This window comes from Ursus arctos, unplaced genomic scaffold (assembly GCF_023065955.2).
Source record: "Ursus arctos isolate Adak ecotype North America unplaced genomic scaffold, UrsArc2.0 scaffold_2, whole genome shotgun sequence".
NCBI classification, from domain to species: Eukaryota; Metazoa; Chordata; class Mammalia; order Carnivora; family Ursidae; genus Ursus; species Ursus arctos.
Genome location: NW_026622874.1, coordinates 16,664,266 through 16,680,976, shown reverse-complemented (window position 1 = coordinate 16,680,976; position 16,711 = coordinate 16,664,266). Strand labels below are relative to the sequence as shown.

The 16,711-nt window shown below is 34.6% G+C and overlaps 1 protein-coding gene across 11 annotated transcripts in view; it reads left to right on the top strand.

The window, feature by feature from the left end:
* The window catches only part of COP1 (COP1 E3 ubiquitin ligase), a 241,666-nt gene that overhangs the window by 61,896 nt on the left and 163,059 nt on the right, over positions 1-16,711 (top strand). For 7 of the 11 annotated variants that reach the window (XM_048224857.2, XM_026509295.4, XM_026509294.4 and 4 more), the window contains exons 7-8: positions 7,909-7,968; positions 9,369-9,445. In XM_048224857.2, coding sequence (XP_048080814.1) covers positions 7,909-7,968; positions 9,369-9,445 — 137 coding nt within the window. The remainder of the gene's footprint in view (positions 1-7,908; positions 7,969-9,368; positions 9,446-16,711) is intronic. The other 4 variants (XM_026509296.4, XM_048224856.2, XM_057315704.1 and 1 more) reach the window with 1 other exon arrangement.

Below are 16,711 nucleotides of genomic sequence, written 5' to 3'. Positions count from 1 at the left end.
TAATATTAAAGGGTCAATCAACTTTGCACCTAGGGTGATCAACCATCCTAATTTGCCCAGGTGTATTCTAGTTTTATCACTGAACATTCTGCATTCTAGGAAACCCCACCAGGATGGTTGTTTGCCCTACTTGTATTCCTTTTGTAAACCAAACGTGGCCATGATGTGTAGCCTCTTCTATATTGTTTGGTTTGCAGATACTTGGTTTCGGATTTTGCATCTATTTTCATTAGTGACATTGTGCTGTAAGTTTTTTCTTACACTGATCGTGTCCAGCTTTGCTATAAAGATTGTTGCTTTAGTCAAATGAGTTGGGGAATGTACCCTCTTTCTATTTTCTGAAGGAATTTGTATAGTCTAGAAAGGATATCTTTGCTGAATGTTTGAAGATTTTATTGAAGGACCCCTCTGGATTTGTTGTTTGCTTGCAGAAAGGTTTAAACTATTGATTCACTTACTGCAACACTTATGTGCTTATTCATTTATTCTGTTCTAAAATAACAGAATAACTGTTATACAACAGTTATGCTTATTCAGTTTTTGTTATAAATATCACCTGTAACATGTTATACTTTTTCTAGGAGTTGTCTGTTTCATCTAAATTTTCAAATTATTGGCATATTGGTTTTAGTATTAAGTTTTTTGAATGCTCCCAGAGTTTTTAGTGGTATCTTTCATTCCTGACTCTGCTTATTACTGCTTTGTCTTTTCCTCTTTTTTTCTTGATCAAGTCTTGCCCAGGATGTATCGATTTTATGAGTCTATCTCAAAGAACCAACTGTTGTCATTGTTTATGTTTCCTATTTTATTTTTGCTTTCCATTTTACTAATTTATGCTCTTTACAATTTCTACTGTTTTACTTTCTTTGGTTTTATTTTATTGTTCCTTTTCTAATTTGTTAACTTGAGTGTACATATTATTATAGAGACCTTTTTCCCCCTAATATAGGGATTTAAGGCCATTTGCATCTAATGATTTTAGTATGGCGTTCTGTTTGTTATTCTTTAGTTCAAAATAATTTTTAATTTTCATTATAGTTTTTCTCAGGCCTGTGGGTTATTTAGAAGTAAAGTTATTTGGACATTGGGATTTTCTTTTTATCTTTCTGTTGGCGATTTCTGTTTTGATTACATTGTTGTCAGAAAATACTTTGTGTTTTATTCCTTTGAATATGATATTTGCACTGTCACCTAGTGGTTAAATTTTGAAATATTTGTGTTTGAAAGAGAATGTGTTTTCTACAATTGTATGCTGTCATGTAAAGTTTGTTAAATGAATTGCGAGAATTTTCTGCATTTTTACTGAGCTTTGTTTCCATGTTAGGTGAATTACTGAATAATTATATTTGAGGTGAGTTTCTTCTAGACAGCAGAGATTTTTTTGTCCACTCTGCCAGATTCATCCTAATATATTTAGACCATTTACATTTAACGTGAATGTTATGACTTGAGCCTACCATTTTATTATTGTTTTACGTTTCTTTTCTCTGTTGGTTTTTATTGTTTTTGTTTTCTTTTTACTTGAATGTTTTTTAGAATTCCATTTTTATTTATTTATAGTGGTTTTGAGTACTTTTCTTTGTAGATTTTTAGGAGTTACTATAGATATTACATTATGTTTATAACCTAACACAGTACTGGCATCTATTTACATTTACTTTTAAATAAGCCATCTCATTATGTCACCTGTAGTCAGATTTCCCTTCCTTCCTCCCTCCCTCCCTCCCTCCCTCCCTCCCTCCTCTCTCTCTCTCTCTCTCTTTCTTTCTTTCTTTCTTTCTTTCTTTCTTTCTTTCTCTTATCTCCCTCCCTCTTTTCTTTTCTATTCTTCTCTTTTCTTTACTTTCCTTTTCTTTTTTCTTTCCTTTTTTCTCTTCTTTTCTTTTCTTCTTGCTTGTTTTATGCTTTCTTTTCAACTTAAAGTTATAGTCAGAGGACTGAATGAAGGTCGTAATTAAGCCTATCTGACATTACAGAATTTAGGTGTTAAGTATGTATATGTTTATGGGGTAGTGGTATGGTCTTAAAGTCTTAGTTTGTACTTCATATGGCTAAATGAGCTTTGCTTTTGGTAGTAACTTTTGGAATGAATGTATCTGTGTGTTGTATGTGTATATGTGTATATACACACATATAAATAAAGACTTTTTTTTTTAACAGAAGTTTTAGGTTCACAGCAAAAGTGAGAGGAAGATGCAGAGATTTCACATGTACTCGTTGCCCTCACGTGTGCAAAACCTCCCCAATTATTGGCATCCCTCACGAGAGGGTACATTTGTTATAACTCATGAACCTGGCATGTTATAATCACCCAAAGTCCGTAGTTTACTTTGGGGTTCTCTCTTGGTTTAGTACATTCTTTGGGTTTGGAGAAATGTGTAATGACACGTATCCATCATTATAGTATCATACAGAGTATTCTCATTGCCTTTAAATTCTTCTGTGCTCCACCTATTCATCCCATTCCCCATCTCCAACCCCTGGCAATCACTGGTTTTTACTATTTCTTTGGTTTTGTGTTTTCCAGAATATTATAGAATTGGAACTATATAGTATATAGCCTTTCACATTGGCTTTTTTTCACTTAGTAATATGCATTTAAGTTTCATTCATGTCTTTATATGTTTTAGAGCCCATTTCTTCTTAGTACTAAGTAGTATTCCATTGTCTGGATGTGATACTGTTTACCCTTCGCCTACTGAAGGACATCTTGGTTGCTTCCAAGTATGCAATTAGCAATTATGAATAAAGCTGCTATAAATATGGTTTTGTGTAGACATACAACTTTTCAGCTCCTTTGGGTAAATACTAAGGATTATGATTACTGAGTCATATACCAAAATTATGTTTACTTAGTGAAATTGCCAAACTGTCTTCCAAAGTGGTTGTACTGTTTCTCTTTCCCGCCAGGAATAAGTGAGACTTCCTACTGATGCACATTATTGTCAGCATCGGGTGTTGTCATTGTTCTGGATTTTGGATGTTCTAATAGATATACAGTGGTATCTCATTATTGTTTTTATATATATGTTAAATTTTGCTACTCTCTTTTTAACACAGTTTTTTTCTGAAAGTATACGAGTATTCTTTTGTTCAGAATTGAATATGTCAGATGATTGAGATAGTCTTGGCAGCTACAATTTATTCTAATTATATTAGCTTTTATTTTTTTATTTTTTTTAAAGATTTTATTTATTTACTTGAGAGAGAGAGTGAGTACGCACTAGAGAGAGCAGAAGCAGGGTGGGGGGGAGAGGCAGAGGGAGAGGAAGAAGCTGATTCCCTGCTGAGTGGGGAGCCCCAACGTAGGGCTCAATCCCAGGACCTCGGGATCACGACCTGAACTGAAGGCAGATGCTTAACTGACCGAGCCACTCGGGCACCCCTAACTGTACTAGCTTTTAAAAAACAAAATTCACACACTAATTTTAATACTTCAGTATATTTTTATCAAATCATGAGTGTAGGTCGGATAAATAAGTACCAATGACACCTATGTGCAGCAAAGCAAATGTCAATAAAAAAGGGCTTCTTATTTTCAAATTCTTTTACGTTTTAGTCTTCTGGAATTCTGAAACTTCACTTTTTTTTTTTTTTTCAAGAGAGAGATTGAATGTGTGTGCAAGTGGGAGGAGGGACAAAGGGTGAGGGAGAGAAAGAATCTCAAGCGGTTTCCATTCTGAGTGCACAGCCTGATGCAGGGCTCGATCTCCCAATTCTGAGGTCATGACCTGAGCCAAAATCAAGAGTTGGATGTTCAATGGGCTGAGCCACTCAGGCGTGCCTGAAACTTTACCTTTTAAATTTAAATGTTTTTTAAGTTTTCTTTGGGTTTTGGCACAACATGCTGTGTTGAAAGTGGCCTTGCTATTAATATAGGCTTAGGGCTGAGCTTCAAACATTTCTCCATCACATGTGTTTGTTACTATTTTTAGTAACCCCCAAATTCATGAGGATATGCTCCAGGGTGGTTTTAGTTATCATTCCCAATTAATGATCAATTTTCATTCAGATAATGGTAGTTCATCTTTGTGGACTTTCTTCATATCTCCAGAACGTTCTTGGACTCTGATTCATGCTTTTATTCTAGATCCTACTGCTCCCAGTTATGAAACATGTTTGAAGAGTGAATTTAGATTAATTCTTCTTTCCATTTCCTTTAAATTGTTGTCCTTTGTCTTTCTTCTGGTTTTTAGTACTCTAATGTCTTGCACTGATGCCTGATAGAGAAACACTTGCTTCCCTTATATTCATCACTCTGCTCTTACACTTCTGGCCACCAAATGTGTGAGTGATTTTTACACTAAGCAATTCTTCAATTCTATGCAGACACCAATTGAGTGCCCCCCAATTCAATTCAATTCTGACACTATCTACCTGGTGTTTGCCCCAGATTTCACATGTTAATGGCTCAGTCTTATAAGGCTGAGATGCCACTTTAGATGCTAATTGCAAGTCCACCTTGTCACTTGTTCTTCGGACGGACTATAAATTGGAGGTTCCTATGACCTCCTCTTTGGGTTTGATAATTTGCTAGAATGGCTCACCAAACTCAGGAAAACAGTTACTTGCTAGGTTACCAGTTCATTATAAAAGAATATACAACCCAGGGACGGCTAGATGGAAGAGATGCACAGGGCAAGGTATGTCGGAAGGGACATAGACCTTCCATACACTTTCCAGGTGTGCCACCCTCTCAGTATCTCCACGTGTTCACCAACCTATATAGTTGGTTCCTTTTTATTATTCTCCTTTTCAACCAGCCCTCATCTGGAGGTTTTTCAGGAGCCCTCCAGTCATGTCATTAAGCATACAGAAACTTACCTTCAAGGGTTTTAGGAGCTGTGACCAGGAGCTGAATGAAGACCAATTATATATTTCTTATTATACGTCACAGTATCACAGTGCCGTAGTAATTTAGCTAAACCCCTTCAGAATCTCATTGAATGTAAATGCCTCAGATTTAGTGTGTGCTAAGTGATTTCCATTTCTCTAAACTTTAAAAAAAATTTTTTTGTCTTGACACTTTTTCAGACTTTTTCACATAGGTAGGTTGCATCATTTCATGTTCTCTATCTTAGGGCAGTATTTGTACCTTACTTATTTAATCCTTTATTTTTTAGATTTTATAGTATTTTTATTTTTATATTCCCTGGGTTTTTGATTGTCAATAAAGTTATTGTTTTAAAAAAAATATAATATAATTAAAAACTTAAAAATTCTCCCATTTTCCAGGGAGAACAAATGATATATAATCAGGATATTTATTCTAGTATGATAGTTGTTTTATTTTAAATTGAACCATAGGAGATTACTGGTTTTGGACCAGTAATTATTGTTATTATTGCTTGAACATTGGCAGTTTTATATATTTCACCTCATATAAAGCAGCATCCATATATAATAATAGATGTATTATCCAGCATAAGCTTTGGGGTACTAAAAGGATGGGGCAGTATCCTCAGAGAATAGGACATTAGAGTTTACTATTTTGGGATTTCAGGTGATATTGGAATTTTTTTCTGGTGTTTTAAGTTCAGAAGTGAAATGCAATTATTAATATGATCTTAATTATGTATTATGTATCACACCAGTGATATTGGCTATCTCTGGATGTTGGTACTGTACATGTTGACTTTATCTTTCTTTAAATGTATTTTTTAAAGCAGTCATACTAAAGACCCTCAGCATTTGTTTAAATAAGGATTTGAAGAGTGGAGCATTTCAAGGTAATTAATGAAAAAGGTCGGTTGGTGACCATGGGATGCTTTGCTGAATTAGAGCTTAGGATCGCTGGAGTTGAAAGTATGCATGAACCAAAAGGCAAAAGACAAGAGGTGTCAGTGATGGTAGGAAATGACTGGGATGTTTTATAGATAGCTAAGATCAGTAGAGTGATTTTGCTGCTTGGTTTGAACCAAACCAGAGTGGTTTGGAGTGGAAGACTAATTTTTGGAAATAGACCTGGGGTGTGAGAGTATTTATCAGTTGATCAGCTTTTATTTGAAAGAGTTCCAGGACAGACTGTGTCTTTGAGGGAGAGCAAGGTTTTGGTTAAGGTAGAAGTATAGTGTGTAAAATTTTAGGGTGGAGAATAGTTTATTAAACTGGATGGAAGAGTTGAAAGCATTTGACAATGCTAATTACTTTTTTTACACTCTCCCCCCATTCCTCCATGGTTTCTGTAATAGTATGCTGTCTTGTCTTCTGGTTTTGTGGCTACATTTTGCACTTAATGATTGTTAATGCAGAACTGCTCCTTCTTTCTTTGCCCATCTCTTAAACATTGGTGTTCTCCTTACCATCTTGTTATTTATTATTTTTTTCCTCATCTCTGCTGACCATACTGGTTGACACTGGGTGATTTCATTATCATAGCTTCAGATTTATTATTCTCCTTTTTCATAGCTTATATGTCTTTCAACATATTATTTTTTACTGTTTATTCTCTCTTTCCTCATTGTTTCCTCTAGCAAAATTCTATTAGTCCTTCAAGGCTCGGCCTTTCATCTACTTTCAGATCTAATTTCACTTACCCAGTTGCCTCTCTCCTCTTCCCCAGTTTTCCATCTAGGTTAGGAGCAGTCTTACCTTAAATTCTGTGTGCATGCCATCATCATAATGTTTACTATGATATTTCAACTGTTGGCTTACTTGTTTGTTCTCTTCCCTGGACTGAGTTCCATGGGGGCAGGGCTATAGTTTTCTAAATCCTGTTCTTCCCAGTGCTTAGCAAAATGCTTAGCACTAGGTAAATATATGAATTAATAAGTTATCCATACCAACTATGTATGGATTGTAACAGAAGAGAAGGTGCTAATGTTAATAACCTAAAAAGTCCATTTGCCCTTACCAGTCATGAAAGACATGAAAAGTTAAATAATGAGATACTGTTTTCAAGAAGTACTATAGTATAATGAGTAATAGCAGGAATTCTGGAACAAGGGGACTGCCATGATTTGAATACCAGTTCTGCCACTTCAAGTCCTCTAACCTTTCTGTGCTTTTCATTTTCCTAATGTGTAATAGTACCTATTTCACATCTTATGATTAGTATTACACAAGTATTCATTATTGTTATTTTACATTTTAAAATTTGGTTCAATGTATTTGGTTTAGATTAAGACAGCCACTTATAGATACTGGTGATAGAAATTTAAATTCATGGAGTGTTTCTGGAAGGCAGTTACACATAGTGAAGCTTTCCTAACTCTATTTATTTTTGGTTGAATAACTTCATTTTTAATAATCTTTTAATAAAAATTGAAATGCAGACTCATGTTCCAGAATTACTCATGCAAACAACTTAAATCTCTAGTAAGATGAGAATGGTTAAATATATTGTTGAATGTGATTCAGCAGTTAAAATGTTTGCATTTTAATGTTATAGGAAAAGGCTATGATGCAAGTAGATAAGATATCAAAGATGAAGCATTATCTTAAACATGTCTTAAAAAATGCTGAAGAGGCCAATGTTAAGATGCTAACTTGTGATTGCTTTTGGGTAGTGGGATTTAACCTCTGGGAAACTAATTTTTATTTTAAAATGGAGTTAACAGCTGACATGCTGACATTAATTGCTAACAAATGAGGTAATTGGAATGTTTTTGAATGTCTCCTATTTTTATTAAGTTACACCATCATTTTTCTTGATCATATCTGAATAATGAATAAAGTCAATCCTTGTTGCATTAAAGGAGTACAGCGTTGTGTTTTCTTAAATATTAAGTCTGTACATTTTTTAACATCGAACTTTCAGCTCTTTTTGTCTGCAATTTTTCATCCCTGCAATCTATTATTAGTGCCTAATTTTCTAGAAATTATTTTCCAAATGTAAAGTTATGATCATGGTGATGCCAGTGTGGTTTGGTTTAGGCTTTTTTCCCCCCCTCTCTATTTTGTCTGCAGCAATTGGAACAGATCCAGAAGGAGCTGAGTGTTTTGGAAGAGGATATTAAAAGAGTGGAAGTAAGAAATCAAGAATTTCTCACATCTCTAGAAATTTTCAGTTTCATGAAATTGTCACTTTTCCTTTAAAATTATTGCATCGAATTTATGGGATTTGTTTCCACTATATAGAATGTAACAGATGTTACTTAAATTTTAATTCAGAGTGCATTTTTATTGAAAAAGCATTCTGAACACTTTTTGATAAAATGTATTCTAAGTTTGTTTTCACTGTTTTATTGCCATAATTATTCTTGGGTAGATTGAAAAAAAATCATTTAATTTTCTTGGTATGCTATCATAGTAACTTATATCAACTCCCACAAAACCCTCAATTATTATTAAAATTATGTCACAATTCTGTTCTCTTATTAAGTAAATAATTTTTTACATATCTACTATGCTAAGGTTAATTTACAAAGAGTTATGAAAACACGTGAACAATAATGTAGGCATTTATAGTATAATATAGTTTACTTATGGAAATCCATGGGAGGATCTTTTGGGGATTCATAGGCTAGTATGATGTGTGGTTATTATCTGCAGCTATATTTAAATTTAGTGTGTGTTTTAAATTGTTCACATGTGTTGTAATTTTCTTTTCCTGATATGTAGAACATGTTAAATGATCTTGAGTTTAATATTTTGTGGAAATTCAGTATCCCATGTGGCATTCCTAACTTGTTACTACTATGCTGTGTCCCTTTTGGCTGTATGACTGAACTGAGCTTGGATTAGACAGAAGTATTCTACCTGATGATGTATCTTTAGTGGCATTTTAAAATTTCCTGCTTTTCCATTAATCAGAATAGCACATAAAAAAGGCCAGGTTGTTGGTATGATTCAGAGGTACGTAATTTATGCAATAATAGTTGATTAGGAGGCTTCTTCCTCTGAGTTAATGTGTTAGACTTTAAGTCATTATTTTAAAATGCTAATATTTGAATCAAGATGACTGTTAATGCTTTCAGAGGATATTTTTAAAGTAAACACATATCCTGTTTTTCTGGACTTTAGAGAGCTGAACCTAATGATTCACGTACCATACTGTCATACTTAATATTTATCAATAGATTCTCACTTAGATTCATGATTAGCTTATAGTACAATGTAGTACATCTCATTTGAAATATTTACATTTGTTTTTTTCTGCATTTGTGGATTCATTAGTGATGAACGGTGTTTATTAAAGAGTTTCTAGTTTTTTAAGAATGTGTACCATAGAAAAAGCTGTCTCTGAACTTTTAGATAATCTTGCTTTTGTACTCTGAGGAGAGGAAGCCTTGAGAAATATGGATGTTGAGACAAAATGTGACTGATAAAAATCTAGGATTGGAAGGGAATGTAATATCATATCTCATTTTGCCTTATACATCTTCTGTTTGCTGTGTCTACTATAACTCAAATAATTGTGTTTTCAGGAAATGAGCGGCTTGTACTCTCCTGTCAGTGAGGATAGCACAGTGCCTCAATTTGAAGCTCCTTCTCCATCACACAGGTACAAAGCTTCAAACTTGTAATTACTAAGGATTTATGTTGCAAAATGCACATATGGTACTAGTCCTTGGGAGCCTTTTCCATGTAATGTACAAGGTCCCTGAGAAATTGCTTTTGGTCGTGATCTAGAAATGAGATTCAGATGGCCCATCTTTTCCTTAATGCTTTGAATTTTCATGCCATGAATAGGAGAATATTGTAATATTATGAATTCACTGTTGGATTAAAAGTTCGGTGATTTTCTTGAAATAATAGTAGCTTTCAATATCTTATAAGTTAAAATCAAATGATCTTAAAAATCTATAATTTGAGAACATGAAATGATAGGTAATATTAGGGAGAAATTGGATAAAGTAAAATCTTGGGCTTTTCCCCTAAAAACTTTGGTATTTTCTTCATTACTCTTGTCATTAATTTGTCTTCTCTTTTATATGCTTTATTAGAACAGGGATTATATTTGTCTTGCTCATGATTGTTTCCCTAGGTTTTAGAGTAGCAGTCGTGACTGGCCTCATTTAGTAAGTATTTGTGAAGTGCAGTAAATTTCTGTGATTCCTTCAAGCTCTGAGGTTCTAGCTGATGAAATATATCCTAGCTAAAATTGGAATTTGAACTTTTTGCTTGAAGTGTTCAAAGTAAGATCAATTTTAGATGTTTTTAATTTGCTAATCTATTTAGGATAATGGCCCAGTGGAAGCTTTTTAGACAAATAGTTTTAGGATAACATATGAATTATCAGATAGTTCAGTGCCAGTATAAGAAATTACACAAGCCTTCAAAACCTGTGTCAGTTCAGGAAAGCTATGGTGGATTTAGTTTGGTATGATATGCGGGAAAAGGGGCACAGGGGACCTTCTAGTTAATGAAAGTTCCTGGGGTGTTTGATATTTTCCTCATTAACCATTTATGGAGAATCCTTGTGAGTTGTAGTTGATTCTAGAGTCACATAAGCTGTGTAATTCAACTTTTTCCCTTTATATTCTATTTTCTTTAAAACACTTGGGAATGACTCAGTCTGTGGGATATTGTTACCTTTAAGTTTAATGCTCACTTTCTCATATACATGAGATCTTTGTCAGTAGAATACTGTGTGAGTGTATAAAGGTAAGCAAAAATTGTCATCTCACAAAATATTCACTGACAATTCCCGTTGTCCTCTCTCTTGTTTAATGGTAGCATTTCTTTCTCTTGTGTCCATGTTTTTGTTTTTCAGTCTCTCGCTGATGGGTTTTTGTAACATGTGACAGTATAATATTATGTTAAGTTAACTGGCTCTATTTATTGAATGCCTCTGATACGTGCTAGGCACTGTTGTATTTGTTGGAATATAGTTGGCGAAGTCCCTGTCCTTAATGGAGCTTACCTTTTGGGAGGTGTCTGTGTGAGGCTTGGGGAGATACTAAACAAATAAATATATAATGTAGTAGTAGTAATACAAAACATATAAGTACTACATTAGGAAGAAAAATTAAGGATATGAGGGGTTTGCAAAAAAAATTAGGGCATATTAGGACTGGAAATAACATGTAGTTCCAAACAGTTTGTATAGTCAGGTTTCTCTGGGGAGGTAACATTTAAGCTGACACATGAATGGAGTGTAAATATGATAGAAAGTCAGGGCCCCTGGGTGCTGTTGTCAGTTGAGCATCCCACTCTTGGTTTCCGCTCAGGTTGTGATCTCAGGGTCATTACATTGAGCCCCAAGTCAGACTCTGTCTCCCTCTCCTTCTACCCCTCCGCCCCCCAATAAATAAATAAATCTTTAGAAAAGAAAAGTCATGGGAGAGTTTTGAGCAGGATCTGATTTAGATTTTAAAATGTTTGCTAGGGTACCCATGTAGAGGATAGAGAAGAGACTGTGTCTTGAGCCCCTGCCATTGGAAGTGTGGTAAAAGTTAGGAAGCAAGTAACAGTCTGGAAGAGAGGAGTTGGTGCCTTGTATTAGAATTTTATTGGGGGAAGAGATGAGACATGGTTGATTATAAAATAAAGTAGCAGGGGTGCCTGGGTGGCTCAGTTGGTTAAGGGTCTGCCTTTGGCTCAGGTCATGATCCCAGGGTCCTGGGATCAAGTTCCGTGTTGGGCTCCCTGCTCAGGGGGAGCCTGCTTTTCCTGCTCTCTCTGCTTGCTGTTCGGTCTGCTCTCTCTTTCTCTCTCTCTGTGTCAAGTAAATAAAATCTTAAAAAAAAAAAAGTAGCAGATCTTAAAAAAGATTCAAGATTTTGTGAAGTCTGTGAAAACTTTTTGAAGAACTACTAACATCCTATGCAAAGCTATTTAAGTGAGGTTCTGACAGTTAACTTAGTAGTTGAAGAAGGGAAAACAGGCAAACATAATACTTTCTTCAAAAGAGTATTTTGATATTTTTGTAGAACAAGTAATTTGAATATCAAGGTTTGAGAGAGACACTTGGGAAAAATGATGTAGCCCTAAAATACTCTTAGGAAATGATCCTAAAGTTTAAGATGTGAAATTAAACATGTTATGTTATCCTAACAATATTTTATTTTTCTTTATTTTTAAGAAATAGTGTGTAGTTCCAATTATAGTAACTTTCTTCCCCCATAATTATTAGCCTTGTTATTTAAATGTAAGACAGTTTGTTTTATTCCTCACTGTAATGTTTTTGGTCTCTTTTATAGCAGCAGGTTTACCTTAAAAAGCGTTTTTGTTGATTAATTTATTTTCTTCTGTTATGAGGACCTCTTTATATGTCTGGTCATTGAATCCCTTACATAGATTCTAAGTTAATGATTAGATTATGTATTTATGTATTTATTATTTTATAAAGATTTTATTTATTTATTTGAGAGAGTGAGAGAGCAAAAGAGGGAACACGAGTGAGGGGAGTGTGAGAGGGAGAAGCAGACTCTCTGCTGAGCAGGGAGCCCCATGCAGGGCTCGATCCCAGCACCCTGGGATCATGACCTGAGCCGAAGGCAGATGCTTAACGGCTGAGCCACCCAGATGCCCCTAGATTATGTATTTAAATGAGAAGAAAAATAAAAGAAATATAGCTTTTCTTTAACCCCACTTCCCCCGGAATTTATCTTCTGTATACCATGATTAGCTATAATTTTCATTTCCTTTGTATTCTCTTTCTGCTGTTTAGACCCTCCATATCACATGGAGTCTAGCAGTGGTCTTTTAACTATCCTCTTGTGGTGTTTTGCCAGAAATCTGATCATGTTTCTTTCCTGCTTGAAATCCTTCAGTGGCTTTTCGCTGCGTGTAAGTTGGTTTAGATCCAATTCTTTTGCATGGCCTTCTGTATCTTTTTTTGTGCTTTAGAATTGAATTTAACTCCCAAAACAGATGTTAAACTACCTTTACTTAGCCTGTTCCTTTTGCCTAGAAACTTCTGGATTCATCTCTTACATAGCTCCCCCTTCTGAAAGTGTCCCCCCCGCCCCCAAGAATCCAACCAAGGGTAAACTCTTCTCTATTCTTTTTTGATACACCATTTCCCTAAAGACTATAGGGGAGGAAGGAAGGAGGAGATAGAATTAAACACTTCAAAAAATTCTAATTATTTTGTTCCTGCTTCTGTGCTGTGTGTACTAGTTTGTGTATTTCCCATAGTGTACCGTAATTCTGTGACTATTAAGTTCTTCTTATACTCCTTTATTTTTATATGAGCATTTATACATATTAGGATTTAAAATATGTTTTTGAATGAAAGTATATGTAACCTCGAGTTTTATTTACTAGTTTGTGAGATTTTGATTGAAGCATGACCTTTAGTATACTTAATAAATAAACTAATACAATCTTTTTTTTTTTTTTTAAGATTTTATTTATTTATTTGACAGAGATAGAGACAGCCAGCGAGAGAGGGAACACAAGCAGGGGGAGTGGGAGAGGAAGAAGCAGGCTCATAGCGGAAGAGCCTGATATGGGGCTCGATCCCAGATCGCTGGGATCACGCCCTGAGCCAAAGGCAGATGCTTAACCGCTGTGCCACCCAGGCGCCCCAATAAACTAATACAATCTTTAAAAAACAGTAGAACAAAAACTGTTAGCCAGGCTTAATTGGAGTGTGGTTGGGGTGGGGAGGGAGTGTGTGATTTTTCCTTCATAAAATCAGTTGAATTTTTTTAACACTTTGGAGCCTTCATCCATTACAGATTTCTCTAATTAGAATTAGTTTAAGCTGAAGATTGTTGTTTTCAGGGCCTTTTTCATTCTGCTTTAGATTGTGAGGGAGAAAGTCTCCACAATTCATAGTGAGCTATAGTTTATACTGTATGTGTCGTTATGAGTGAATTAGAGAATGGTAGGAAAGCACAGTCTTTTTTACCTGTTGCCAAATGGGATTGGTCCTTTTATCTGAAAGTACAAGTACGAGCGTATCTATTTTAATACACTCTTTTAAAGGATTATTAATATCTGATATTAATATATTAATATACATTGATACAGAGGATATTAATGTTTAACTGTAGCTCTAACTTTAAATACTAAAATGAAACATTTTTGTTGAGATTTTCCTCTTGATAATGACAGTGATGATTTTTAGGTTAAAACATTCTTAGACCAAAAAATCTAATATTTAAAATTTAGATTTTAAGTCTTCTCTAAAGCCATTTTCAGTAATTATGCTTGTAAAATTTTAAAAGCCTCCCATTGATGTGTTTTCTATCTTAGAAATAATTGTCTCATAACTGCTTTATTCTTAGTCTTTAAGCAAGTGTTTCAGAATCGTTAATTGTTAGTCTCTCACGTCTGTGTTTTCAGAACTTCAGATAACTTAGTTTGGAGATAATGTATTAGTTTAAACTTCTTTATCTGCTTAGGGTAGATATGCTTTAATGTGATCCAGGTAGTTACTGGAGTTAAATTTGCAGACTAACTTTTGTTTTCCTATGATAAAATAGTAAATAAATACAATAGAAATACAGTAAATAAAATCTTTTTGACCTAGACTCTTCAATCTTTAAAATGCTTTTACCCAAAAGAGAATTCCTTTTTTTTTTTTTTTTTTAAAGATTTTATTTATTTGTCAGAGAGAGAGCACACACACACAAGCAGGGGGAGCAGCAGGCACAGGGAGAAGTAGGGTCCCCGCTGAGCACAGAGCCCAATGTGGAACTCGATTCCAGGACCCTGGGATCATGACCTCAGCCAAAGGCAGATGCGTAACCTAATGAGCCACCCAGGCATCCCCCATAAGAGACTTCCTATTTGTCATAAATTTAATTCATTTTTTTGAAAGATATATTTATAAGTTTAAAATTTGAATTGCTTATTAAGGTTTTTTGTGGTATAGAAGAAGGAGGTTTATAAATAAAAAAAAGATAAGACTTTTATGGAAGACACTCTTGTTTTTATTTAACTACTTTTAACAGGTATTTTTCAGACTTTACCTTTCATTTGTGTTTCTATTGACAAAGGTCCAGTTGAATCAAAATGTAGGTGTAATAGGAAGGAAAAGCAAAGGGTTGTTTTATCAATGCTAGAATTATATATTATTAAGAATATATACATAGGGTAATGAGTTAATACCTTGTGAATTTGTATATTTTTTAATTAGACTGAGTAAACTAATGAAATTCAAGGAATTTGATATTTCATAATGGCTGTGGACTAGATTATGAAATTCTTCTTTAACTCACCAGCGTCAGTGAACAATTATATTTACCTGTGCAATTTTATTTACTTACAGTCATTACAAAAAAATAAAAAAGTGTGTGTGGTGGTGGGTGATGGTTTTGGATGGCCCTGAGATCACAACCTCAGCCAAAACCAAGAGGCTAATGCTTAACTGACTGTGCCACCCAGGCACGACCCCCCCCCCCCCCCGCCCACATTCCTTATTTTTGAATATTAGGTCTTTGGCTGGATTATGACCTGGTGTTAATGGATATTTCTTCACATATTAATGCTTAAGTTCTTGGTACTTTTTGACATTAATTATTAGTTCAGTTGCTTTATTTTATCTGGGGAGATAACTTTTTTAAAATATAGAAATTAAAATTTTTTTGAAGATTTTATTTATTTATTTTGAAAGCTTGCCAGTGGGGGGATGGGCAGAGGGAGAGGTAGAGGGAGAGAATCTTAAGGAGACTCTGCTGAGTGCAGAGCTCAACGCAGGCCTTAATCCCATGACCCAGAGATCATGACCTGAACTGAAATCAGTAGCCCTTCACTTAACCAACTGAGCCACCCAGGCACCCCAGGAATTGAAATGTTTTTATGGTCAAGTCTAACTCTAATCCTTACAAGTATGTCTCTAATTTATTATATATTTTAAACAAATCTTCCTATATAAACCTAAAGAGTTTTTATTTAGTCTTTATTTCCTTTATCCAAGAGAGAAATTGTAACAACAGAGGAAATTCTTCACACACAGGCTGACACTTTGTTCTATATCTCCAACATTAGGTGGATCTTAACAAATCTCTGCTATACTTGCATTGAGGACTTTTGAACATAAGTGATGTGTTGCTGTTTTTTAGTGACGTTTATGTGTGGTGTGGGAAAAGTAGTAAAACCAGTAGTTGATTGTTTTATTGTTGGGAGTACTAAGGAGTTACTTGCCTCACCCTGATGCTGTACTGTGCAAAGGAGTTAAAATTAAAGTCATAGGAGATGGAGGACATTGAAGAATCTTAAAGAATTTTCAACTTGCGCTAAAACAAAAAGAAGCACAAAATGCAGAAAAAGTTCCTTGGCAATAATGTAGCTGATACTCTTTATACATATGCAATTTCTTTCTTTCTTTCTTTTTTTTTTTAAAGGTTTTATTCATTTATTTATCAGAGAGAGAGAGGGAGAGACAGAAAGTGAGTTCACAAACAGGAGGAGTGTCAGAGGGAATGAGCAAGGAGCCTGATATGGGACTCGATCCCAGGGCCCTCGGATCATGACCCAAGTCAAAGGCAGACGCTTAACAGACTGAGCCCCCCAGGCGTCCCACATCTGTAATTTCTCATTAAATTGATAGGTAGTAGAGAATTAGCAAGTCATAAAAACCTTTTCTGAAACTGTGCAGTTTCTTTATTTAGAATGTCTGAAGAATTTGTTCTTCAGTCACTCAGCCAGTTTTGGAGGACATGTAAGACATGTATAAAACCTTGTATAGTCACTGGATATATAGTTGTGAATATGACAGACCCTAGAACCCTGCTCTCATGGTTGCATAGCTTTAGGATGAAAAATAAGTTATGCTGGCAAATTAATTTTTCTGCTTAAAATATGTAAATAAGACTTTGATTCCAAAAATTAAAATAAAATGCCTTTTTTTTTTTAAAGATTTTATTTATTG